General features: G+C 42.4%; 1 protein-coding gene across 1 annotated transcript; it reads right to left on the bottom strand.

Annotated features, from left to right (window-relative positions):
• Positions 1 to 2,384: 2,384 nt before the first annotated feature.
• On the bottom strand, positions 2,385 to 10,243 carry STAP1 (signal transducing adaptor family member 1). The gene is made up of 8 exons (XM_009924466.2): positions 10,018 to 10,243; positions 7,538 to 7,609; positions 6,734 to 6,847; positions 5,981 to 6,037; positions 4,906 to 5,066; positions 4,145 to 4,273; positions 3,429 to 3,498; positions 2,385 to 2,575 (listed from the first exon to the last, which is right to left on the bottom strand). The coding sequence occupies exons 1-8, from the start codon at positions 10,153 to 10,155 to the stop codon at positions 2,465 to 2,467; spliced, it is 852 nt and encodes a 283-aa protein (XP_009922768.1). The 5' UTR covers positions 10,156 to 10,243; the 3' UTR covers positions 2,385 to 2,464.
• Between the last annotated feature and the right edge of the window lie 1,956 nt (positions 10,244 to 12,199).

Here is a 12,199-nt window from a genome sequence, read left to right as displayed (position 1 = left end):
ATTCTGAGAAAACCCTCAAGTTGTTCCATTAACTATTACACATCTATCTCTACAAGTTCTGCATGTTTTAATCTTTTGCCAGCAAAGCACCTGCTTCTTGCTGATTTTTCATCTTTTGTTCAACCTGTCTCTACTGATTAGCTTGACTGGGTTTTAGACCAATCCTGGGTTGGGGCTATACAGGGGGGCAGGCTGAAAACACTGTTCATGGCCTGTTGAGCAGCTCTGTTGCATATCATATTTTCCTGGTAGCTCATTTTATTATTAAATCTATTGACTTATTCTACAACGGCATCTCACATCCTGAAACAATGTGGGTTTGAGCTAGGCAGAGAGTTTGTCTATCTGTTGGACTTGTATCAAACATAAGTAAAGGCTTTAGATAAGTTCATGTTCTTAATTTTTCTTATGTCTTTGAAACAATGTGGCTGTAGGCCAGTTGTTTGAAGAAGGGAACTGAATTTCAGGCAAATGCAACAGGCTTATTAGCTTGAAAGGTTTATCCATCAATGTTAATTATCTCTTCTTTTGCAATTACAGAAAGCATACTCTGCTGCAGCACAGTGCAGCAAACTAAACCTTTGTCCAAAGGTTGGTAAGTTTTGACCAGATAGCTTTTGAGAGTTTATTTTAGTAAATGTGTCTTTTGTGTGGTCAATGAAGTAGCTAGCGTGAGTGTTTATCCGTGCTGCAGAAATCCTATTGAGGCTCGAGCTTAAAGGTGTAATGAGTTACAGCATTGATAACACCAACAGAACTGTTTTGCTCGTAAGTGAATCATTTTGCATGGCAAACATGAGATACAGTGAAGAAGTGTTGTTTCCACTTCTCACAGCAACACACAAGTTTCAATTTCATACTGAGGAAAAGCTGCAACTCTAACCTGATACACACTGAGCAGCACCATCTTCACAAGTGGTCTTAAGTATTTTCATGAAAAGAAAGTGCTAATGTCTCATGCTATGTTGTACTTTTATAAATACAGTGGGTGCGTCTTCATATGGTCACACATAATCTCGGGCATTCTTTTAAAATAACCTTCCCAAGCCTTGACTGACTTCCATAATCCTTGAAACAAGTAATAATTCATTTGTGATTCACAGCTGATATCAAAGGAACGTGATGATCAATCTTGGTCTGCAAATAAGAGGAACTCTACCTAGAGCACTCCCTGTGTGTGTAGTGAAGGCACTAGCTGCTTTGGTACCTAGATCATAGCTGTCTTCAGCTGAGCTCTGTGAATGCTCCTCCAACCACTGTCAGAGAAGAGGTGTGGTTTATTTGGTTGGGTTTTTTTTTAAAGAAAAAAGCCAGGCTCTGGAGCTAGTCATCACTAACTATGAAAGAGTGTAGCTCAGCAGTGGGTACCCATCCTGTAAGCACTTTATTCAGTCCAGCTGCCTGGCAGAACTTAGTGGCTAAAAATACTAAACTTGGATCTTACTGCTGATCACTTTAAGGTGCTTGTTTTGAAGGCTAGATCCCCAGTTTCCAAGAAGATGGATGCTGTGCCTAAGGCTTGGTGGGGTCCCACAGCTGTTTGGTATGATCAGCAGGGCTCTTCACTGCCTTCCCTTATTACCAGCTGTGCAGTCTCATCCTCCTGTGCACTCACTGGGGCTTGTCTCAGCCCATGAAGAAGGTAGTTCAGAGAGCTTAACCAACACAGACACTAACTTATTTTTGTTTCGTTTCCTGAAGTAGCCCACAGCAGGTTCTAATGAACACCCCTGCTGACATGTAGAAGGGGTAGGAATGTTCAGCTGGGCAGGAAGATGTCTCAGTTTGCTTGAATTTATGCCTTCCCTTGGTTGCATGACATGGGAGATGCCCCAGCTGCCTTACTCTGGATGTTCTAGGTCCTGTAAGGCTTGCGTGACCTTGCAACCAGGAACCAGGTTGAGAACCAGGAACCTCCAGTTTAAGCTACTCAGACTTGTATTTTTCTGCTTTTTGGTCTGTATTGCACCTCTGGCAATGCTCAAAGCCCCAGCAGAGGTGAGGCGTCCCTGCTGTCTCTGTGGGATGTCATAAATGGCACTGACACTGTTACAAGTGAGTAGACAAGAAATGGGGTTTTTAACACTAAAAGTTTATTGCACTGTGAGCCAGTGACAGAATTGAGCCCACAAACACTGTCTGCCTAATTTCATATTTTTCTATTGCATTTTGCGGGGGCAATGCATCCTCTCTTTCCCACTCCTGTTTTTTTTTTTTTCCTTTTTCTGTATTTAATCTTCTGCAGGAATTGGGGTTACTTGCCCTCCCCAAATCTCAGAAGTTTCTCTGGGAGAAGCTGCATCGCATTCTCGGTTTAGGGCCAACAGAGCTGTTCTAGAAATTGAGAGAGAGCTTGGGGAATGCCTTCTGTTTATCTTCAATAGTGTGGAGTTCCTGTGCTGCTTCTCCTGCCTTTCTTTTAGCAGGACCATTCCTGTGTGTGCCTTCAGCAACCAGCTTGCTTTCAGAACACTGGGTCCTCTGCAGTGCGCGTCTGCCTGACAAATGGCTTCAGTTTCCCTCGAGTTTGGGTCACAAAGTAATCGATAACATCCTGAAGGCTTGGGAGTGTCACCTGTTTCACCAAAACCAAAAAACACCCAGACAGACAAACAAACAAAAAAACCAAAACCACCAAATAAAACATGCTACCTGAGTTGAGAATACATTTTCAAAAATCTGCTGGCAGGCTGGAACCCCTAGCAACATTTCTCAAACAACTGGTACTGGATTTACAGTCAGCATTTGGATGCAGTGAGGTCTAGGGCAGCCCGCTGCAATCGATGTTAACATTTTGACGCTTGAACATATAACTCCTTCCCCTCCATCAAATGAGTAAACAAACCAGAAGTGAGATCGCTCTCTGCACTGTTATGCTCTTCAATGATGGCTGATGCTTTTTTCAGCAGATAGTGTAACAGCAGATGCTTTTTCAAACCCAATAGGATGTTTCTCAGGCCATGAGTTAAACATGTCTTAAGTGGAAGAAAACTGTTTTAAACCAAATAACAGGGTCCATACAGTCTTGCTCACACTTCAACTAAGGTAATTTTATTTCTCAAAGTTACACGGAGTGCATTTTGAGCTTTCTCTAGCTGCAATGAGAGCTCAGTTTTGATACTTAGTACTGAAGCCTGAGTTGAAAAAAAAAAAAGAATTGAGCAATCTTGGGTGTTTTGTGAGTGGCTTGATTTTTATTTTTGTTAGAAGATGCTGATGGGGGGGGTGTTCCTATTTTTCTAGTTCTTAAAAAACCAACTTGTTCTTTGAGATCAGGTTAGTTGGACTAAGAGGAGAGGTGAACTCTCCACATACTTTGCTTTGATTCACAAATTATAGTTAGGAATTTACTAGGGCTTTTCTAATTTTCTGCAAAGTGCTATTTCTTAACACCTGCTTAAGAATCTTTAACAAGGGAATTTACTCACCGGTCTTTCCAATTCGACAATGTAACTTGTTCCTGTGGACATCACTTTGTAGTGCTTTAAGCGTGGGGCACTGAAAGAAAATGAAAGTTGATATGCTGCCTGAAATGAAATACTTTTGATGTATTGTTGTCATTATAAACTCCTCTGTAGGAGCAATGGGTGTGCTTTGTAATATCCCCAGAGCTTACTGAAGTGTGTGGCAGGGTTTGTTTTTTTTCCCATTTTAGTTTAGAAACACTGAGAACTGCAAATGTCATTCCTGGTGTCTCAGATGCTTCTTGTTCTGAAGTTCTGCAAAAGCTAAAACATGGCAATTCAGTCGAAATATATTTGGATTAAGTTACTGTTAGAAAATACTTGTCTCATTTTTTATTGTTCATTTTACAAAGGGGTACAGCTTGTTCCATTTTCATTCTGTGTGATGATTTCTTAAACTGAGTAGGGTCTCATGGCAAACAGGGGAAGCCCATTTACCCAAGGGAATGGGCTTTTGCTGGCTGATCTTTATTGCTTCTTTGTTAATCTAACTGGCTTTGGAGGAGGAGAGAACCAAGAAATCGGTCTCAGGCCTGCCCCTGCTGCCTCATTTTCCTTTCTCAAAATAGCCTGAAGACAAGGCATGTGTTTCACTTGTCAACTCTGGGTATTAAGAATTCAGTTTTTAATACAGCGTATGCTAGTTAAGACTGAGATAATATATCATGGAATCAACCTACTCCAGCTCGTGTCGGATAGTGATTGCGTAGTTCTTGCTGTCGCTGCTGGGACGCAGGATTAAATTCCCACATGAAGCGTTCTTTTCTAACATCTCTTTTGCTTCTTGCCAAGACACTGCATAGAAACACCTTCATAGAAGGGATGAGAGAAACGGCATGAATGTGAGTTACACTGGCAAGACCACGTCATTCTGAGCTGCATGAAGAGATGTGGTCTACCAGGCTAATACCTCTTCATAGTGCTAGGCTTATCCAGGGTAACTAGCCATGGCTGCCAAGAGGCATGGCATCTGAGGGACTCTTGCTCATTAATGCTAACAATAAGAGCATAATTCAGGACAGCAGTGCTTTGGCCTTCTGAGAGAGAAAGTGAAGCTTTTGTACAGGTATGATGCTTTCTGGACCCTTGGAAAGAATGTGAGAAGAGTAACCTGGATTTACCTTGAATTTCTCAATGGTAATCAGCACTTTCTTAGAAGGGCAGATACAGCAGCCCAATGTGTGGCTTTCTGAAAAGTTTTTTAAGCATAGCAATATGCTGCACATAGCCTTTTCAGAACAAAAGGCATGTAGGAAAGCTGCAGGAATAATCTTTCTCTTAGGAAATCCCTATAAAGGTCTTAAGGTAGATTTTGTTCATTTAATGTTATAAAAACCTTGTGCAACAGCTGAATTTTGAACCTCTGCATGGAAATAATACTTTGAAAGAAGGGAAGGCTCTTTAGTCAGGTTGGGGTTTGCATAGTTCAGTGACAGCTTACGCTGGCATAGTGGTCAATATACTGCTGGGTGGGCTTTTGCGGTTCAAGGATGCGCTGGAACAGTTGTTAAGTATAATTCTTCTTTTCTTTTCCTTCTCTAGCACTTCATGCATTCTTGTAAGTTGCCCAGGTAGTAATGACTCATCTGGTGGAACAGACAGCTGAAAATGAACAGCGTAATTGAAAAGAAAATGAAAGAGTGGACAAACATTGTGAGGAATTGTTTCTGTGTGTGCATCATAATTAATCTCTGAGCGCAGCTGTGCAGGAATCTTTCTTACCTGCTTGGTTTAAGCAGCTGTGATAATCCAGAAGGTTTGGATATGCCTCTGCTTTGGATAAAATGTTGCACATGTGTTTTTGTTAGAATAGTGAAATAAGGATATCTGTGTCCTGATTTAGAAAAGATGTGCGTTGACGGAAGTGGAAATTATGTAAGAATCCACAACGGTATTTTGCAGTTGCTATACTGCAAAAGACTGTCTAAATGTAATTTAACCTGTTTCAGCCATCCTCAGCTATTTAAGTGATTCAACTAGGCCAGTGTCATTTGTGAACAAACTTCATTTATTTTTCCACTGGTCATTATCAAAGAGGGTCTTGCTATTTTCAAAGTGCATTTAGCTAAGAAGAATAGTAGAATAAAACACAGGGCTGAGGGGTTCTCCAAAATGTGCAGTTCGGCCACTTTTTTGGTTATGCCTTCATCCCGTGATAAAGACCTAGAGAGTTGTCTTGGAGCAGGCTCCCTTTTTCACAACTGCAGGGGACGGACTTGTGCTAGAAGTCTTTTCCTTCCTGGACAGCAGACAGTGGTTTGGGAACTGTGTCTGAGTAGATACCATGGCAGAGTGTGTATTACAGATGCACTGGGGTTAAATCAGCCTGAATTTTGCTCTCCTCAGGAAAAAAAAAAAAGAAAAAGCAAAACCAACAAAACCCCTCAACAGTTTAGTGTGTGCAAACACCTTAGAATCAGGCTTTGTGCCTGTGGAAGCCAACTTCTGGCACGCATGAAGACAAACCCCCTTACAGACACTTTTGACATGAAGTGAGATATAAAACTCTTCCATACCTTTGTTACAGTGAGAATAAAACCCTTCCATTCTTTCCCACATTCGCAGTCATTAGCCTGAGAGAACAGAAAATGATGGTGTAAGAACGACTACAGCAACAACAAAAATGTATATTTCATGTAGAAGCCTCAAATAACTCTCACCCTTTTAGAAGTGTCATGCCTGGAAATGAGCTCCCTGCCAAGCTACAACACACTGAAACCCTGCACTTCCCCAGTACTTCATGTTCAATTAGAGGGAGAGGACAGAGGTGGGAAGGTAAAAAAATTCATGCGCTCTCTTGGAGTAAAAGTAGAAGGTTATGTGGATCCAAGGAGGCCATGCTAAGGAGATAGGTGAGTCTCAAGTATAAAACCTAGAAGGATAGTTACTGAGCACCACAGTCTGTATGGCTTCTGAATGGTGGGGTGTTCAGATGCTTTATCTCCTTCTTGGTTTTACAGGTGACATGGGCCTGTCAGTGTGATACTTCCCAGTTTCTCTTGGGTATTTTCTTGTGCAATTCTGCTCGGTCCATATTCCCAGGTACTCCTGAGAAAAACTTCTGATGGCTCGAGGGGCGGTTTCCCTGGTGTTAAGTTCCTTTGCCCTGCCTCCCTCTCTGCCTGCCTTTTGGTGCTGCCCAGCTGCAGGCTGTACGCTTGCTTAGATGTCGAGACGCCAGCTCTACTCCCACACCAAAATGGAGCTCTGAATATCTGTATGAGGTAAAGTATTGAGTGGCTTACAAATCACAGTCTTCCTCTTTTTACCTTCAGTTCTACTTCCTCATTTGACAGCATCAGGATGAACTGTCCAGAGCCATTTTCATCTGGATAAACATTGGTTGCTGAAGCCAAAGTTGATATATCTAATTTCTGTGAGTACTAAGGAAGGGGGAAAAGAGAAATAGCACAAGTTGTAATTTTCACAAAAAATCTAGCTGCTCTCCAAAGGAATCTGTTTAGAAGAAAATAGATTGAAACTTTTTTTTTCTACTAGAACTTGGGTTAAGTTAACTGACAGATGAGCCAAAGCTCAGTCCTTTGCTTCTGCTTACAGAAGCTCTTCTCACCAACAACGTACTTGCTGGATTTTTCCCATCCTAATCTTCATAATCACAAACAGATGAAATCCAGGAGACCTCCCTGAGTATTTGCTTTGTGACTCCAACTAAACTCTCAGCCAGAGTACACGATAATGATACCAAGGACTTTCTCCTCAGCTGCATAAAGGAAAGTCATGTTACACACCACAATAATTTTACCCTTGTGTACAGCTGAGGAAAAAGGACTTGGTAAAATTATGGAGCAATATGGATACATTTGTAGCTCAAGTGCCAAAAAAATACTCCTTTTTTGTTTTGATGAGGCAAACTAATATGCTATAGTTTGTTTCACACTGTTTTGTTTTTTTTGATCTCAGCCTTTCTGTTACAATGTTCAGTACTATTTTTTTGGACTATACAGATGAGAGAGGAAAGGGTACTGAGAGGTGTTGGGAGTACATAAGGATTACTTGAACATAACTGATGCACTTAATCAGATGGGTAGTTACATAGATAGCACATAACTCACTGTTGGGGCTTTCTTATCATCATAAAGGAAGAGCATAGTTCCTCTGAGTTCTGTCCAATACACTCTAAATTCCTGTTGGAAAGGAGGAAGTGACAGTTTGTGAACACAATCTTTTCTGTTCCGACAAAATGCTGAAAGTGAAAGAACTGCTAAGGAAAAACTGTGTCATCACATGTTAGTTTTCAGTATTTTAAAGATCATTAAAGAGCAAGTATGTATTTCGCTGGCAGTTGATGCAAAAAAAGTTCAGTAAGTAATTCTTTACAGGCAAAAAGATACATGGGCTCTAGGTTTTATTTTCTAGTATCCTAATCCAGCATGGACCTAGAAAACTTTTACTTTTAACTAATTTAAATGCTTTAAACGTTTGTCAACGGTTTGTCAAAACAATTTAAAGGGGGTATGTAATAGAAGTCAAATATATTTTAAATGGCACTTCAGAATCTTGCTCTCCCTAAAAGGCATACAAGTGGAAAATAGTGCAAGATGAACATGTGTAAAGACTCCAATCTTCTGAACACCATTCTCTTGAAGTGCCTACTTGCATTGAATTTTGATCCTGCCAGTTTACTTGCTATAGGGAGAAGATTATGGAGCTTGATGGTAGTCTGACCTATTAACTGGACTTCTTGCATTTGAAGTGGTATTTTACAGGCTTTGTCTTTAAATTATGACTATGGCAAGTACAATTGCCCACTTCTTCTAACTGTTCCCTAATCAGTCATGCCAGAGTGACAGGAAAGGTTTTTCTTTTTTCATGTGCCCCTGATACCCTGAGAACTATAGTGGTTACAGGACACTCAATTGGGAAAGCAACTTCTGTAAAACAGAAACTGTTCGGTTTTCAGTTTACTTACCTGTTTTGTGTTTGTTGTTTGGTTTTGGGGTGGGGTGGGGTGTTTTTGTCTGGTTCTTGGTTTTGTGGGGGGTTTTTTTGAGGTGGGGGTTTAAAACACAGTCACAAAAACTGGGAAAAGAAATAATTTGTGAAGTCTGACAGGTCATAGAAATTACAGTGAGCAACATTCCCTAGACTATCCTGTAGGTGATCCTTGCTCTTTACACTGCTAGCTCCTAACTAGTCTTTCTGGTGGTTTCTGTCAAATTACTAGTGTAAAATTTCTATAGCACTCAGCCTCTGGACCCCAACCTCTGAACACTGCAGTGTTGTGTTAAGGTGAATGTCCTTGTTAAACCATCTGTCCTTGGCAAAGTTAATGAAGGCTGTGAATACTTGCTGTGGTATGGGCCTGGATGTCATGGGAAATTTTTGAACTGCACCTTATGAACTGGGCTTTCTGCTCTATGGAAATGTAGTAATAGTAGTTGCTGAGGAGTACTTGTTATAGCCAGGAGTATGTTTTTCGCTTGGGTATCTGGTCTCTCAAAAGTGATAATACACCTCATCAGTCCCATATAAGTCTCTTCGGATTGGCTGTGTATTATTGCTTTGCCCTGTTAGGTTTTGTTATTCCAGTATGGTAGTTACTGAATTTCAGAAGGAAGGATTTTTCAGGGGGAAAAAAAGGTTTTATGTGAAAGGATATAAATAAAGGAACGTAACAGGGAGCTTTATTAAGCTTGCAGCTGTCCTCCTGCTAGATACAATGAAGTAATGCATTAATAATTTCTAGTGCTGCAGAAGAATTAATAGTAAAATTATTAGTCTGCTTTTTTGTTTCATGGAGTTCCTGTTTTCTGTGGTACCTGGTTGATTCTGTGTTTGTGAACTACTATGCTATTTTGGTCTTTTAGCACTGCGTGACTCTCATTTTCTCTACTCCATCTGTGCTTCTCCATCTACAGAGATGTGAGCGTAGGTAGGGTAAAAATTACTTTGTAACCCTCAATACAGGGACTGTCATTATCAAGTGCTAAGAAAGGGCAATCAGCTTGACTAGGGACGTGCTCTGAACATACATGCTATTGTAACATACACAAGCATGTAGGCGGTTACAGATTTGCGTCTTAAATAGTTATCTTAGGTCAAAAAACTCCACTCTTATTTTCCGTTAGTCCACGTATCTTAAATCATCAGCCCTTACTAATAAGAATAAAAAAGATGTAGAGAATCTCACATATACCTCAGGTGGCATGTTACTGAAGACTTCGGGATGGATACTGTTCTCCAGTAAATGGAGGATGCGTCACAGCAATATAACTGTGTCAAACTTTGCTCTTGGTATTAAAAATATTGCATTAGCTTTTCACCATGGTGGTAGCTATGAAATCAGTCAAACTCAATCCACATTTCAGTAGGTAATAGTAAATTATAATGGGATTCTGGAGATATTGATGGTTACCTTACATAATGTATTTTACTTCTCCCTGTCCAAGTAATATGAACAGAAATAACTAGATATCATTATTTCAGTGCAACCATTTGTGTCAGCCAGTGCTGAGAAACATCTCCCCCCATAAACCTGTAGCTCCCAGCAATACATTTTTGAAGAAATATTTCAACACATCCACTTCCTTACCTGGCATTTTGAGTGCCGGACAGACAGGTAACCTTGGAAGTACAAAGGCAGACCGGTGATGCTCTGCCTCACCTGGAAGATCCGCCGGGGGGCTGGCTGAGGAATTTCCTCAGGGTGTTCTCTAATGCCTCTCAGCATCCTTTGGGTTGCTGTGCTCTCCCCCCGCCACTCCCGTTGTTCTCAGTCTGCTCTGTATCAGCCTCAGCCAGGAAACTCACCCTGGTGAGAGGGGGGAAAAAGCAGCACCTCAAAGAGGAAGTCTGTGTTCTTGCTTTTAGGTCAGCACACACCAATGACTCTTTGTGTGGTGTATGATCATGGGGTGAACCAGACTGAATGGATTAAAAGGATCTTTTCCTTTACAGTGCTCTCCTCGGGTTTGCTCAAGGGGAGACATTCAAAAGATGAGCATGCTGGTACAAAAGTGCATCATTACTGTGATGGGTGTCACCTGGAGGTCTTGGTGGAAAAGCCTGCTTTTTATGGCATACAGCACTGGACTTTTCATGGGCTGCTGCCAGGGAGGAGATTGCTTTTAGCTGCCTCTGAAATAATATTTAAATTTTTCATTGGGAATGTGGATTAACGTTGAGACTATCAGAGTTGAACTTTCTTTAGCAAATGGCTAGGGGCATTACAGGACTCTAAAAGGAATATTGAAAATAAATCTGCTATGATTGTTTATAACTGGCAAGGATAAATCAGCTTCGTAATGTGCATCCTTTACTGGATGCAGAGGGGAACATTGCTACCAAAGATGAGGAAAAGGCTGAGATACTTAATGCCTTCTTTGCCTTAGTCTTTAATAGTGAGACCAGTTATCCTCAGGGTACTCAGCCCCCTGAGCTGGAAGACAGGGATGGAGAGCAGAATATACCCCCCATAATTCAGGAGGAAATAGTTAATGACCTGCTATGCTGCCTGGACATTCACAAGTCTATAGGACCAGAGGGGATCCATCTAAGAGTACTGAGGGAGCTGGTGGAGGAGTTTGCCAAGCCACTCTTCATCATTTATCAGCAATCCTGGTCAACAGGGGAGGTCCCAGATGACTGGAGGCTTGCCAATGTGACATCCATTTACAAGAAGGGTTGGAGGGAGGATCCGGGGAACTACAGGCCTGTCAGTCTGACCTTGGTACCCGGGAAGATTATGGAGCAGTTCGTCTTGAGTGCGCTCACATGGCATGTGCAGGACAACCAGGGGATCAGGCCCAGCCAGCATGGGTTCATGAAAGGCAGGTCCTGGTTGACCAACCTGATCTCCTCCTATGACCAGGTGACCTGCCTAGTGGATGAGGGAAAGGCTGTGGATATTGTCTACCTGGACTTCAGTGAGGCCTTTGACACCATCTCTCATGGCATACTCCTTGAGAAGCTGGTGGCTCAAGGCTTAGACAAGTGTGCTCTTCGCTGGGTAAAAAACTGGCTGGCTGGATGAGCCCAGAGGGTTGTGGTGAATGGAGTCAAATCCAGCTGGCAGTGGGTCACAAGTGGTGTTCCCCAGGGCTCAGTATTGAAGCCAGTTCTGTTTGATATCTTTATTAATGATCCGGACGAGGGGATTGAGTGCACCCTCAGTAAGTTTGCAGATGACACCAAGTTGGGTGGGAATGTTGATCTGCTTGAGGGTAGGAAGGCTCTACAGAGGGATCTGGACAGGCTGGATCGATGGGCTGAGGCCAATTGTATGAGGTTCAACAAGGCTCAGTACTGGGTCCTGCACTTCAGTCAAAACAATCCGATGCAGCGCTACAGGCTTGGGGAAGAGTGGCTGGAAAGCTGCCCAGCAGAGAAAGACCTGGGGGTGCTAGTTGACAGCCAGCTGAATATGAGCCAGCAGTGTGCCCAGGTGGCCAAGAAGGCCAACGGCATCCTGGCCTGTATCAGAAATAGTGTGGCCAGCAGGAGCAGGGAGGTGATCGTTCCCCTGTACTGGGCACTGGTGAGGCCGCACCTCGAGTACCGTGTTCAGTTTTGGGCCCCTCACTACAGGAAAGACATTGAGGTGCTGGAACGTGTCCAGAGAAGGGCAACGAAGATGATGAAGGACCTGGAGCACAAGTCCTATGAGGAGCGGCTGAGGGAACGGGGGTGGTTTAGCCTGGAGAAAAGAAGGCTGAGGGGAGACCTTATTGCTCTCTACAACTACCTGAAAGGAGGTTGTAGTGAGGTGGGTGCTG

Source organism: Haliaeetus albicilla, chromosome 1 (genome assembly GCF_947461875.1).
Source record: "Haliaeetus albicilla chromosome 1, bHalAlb1.1, whole genome shotgun sequence".
Lineage (NCBI taxonomy): Eukaryota > Metazoa > Chordata > Aves > Accipitriformes > Accipitridae > Haliaeetus > Haliaeetus albicilla.
This window is presented reverse-complemented; position numbering and strand designations above follow the sequence as displayed.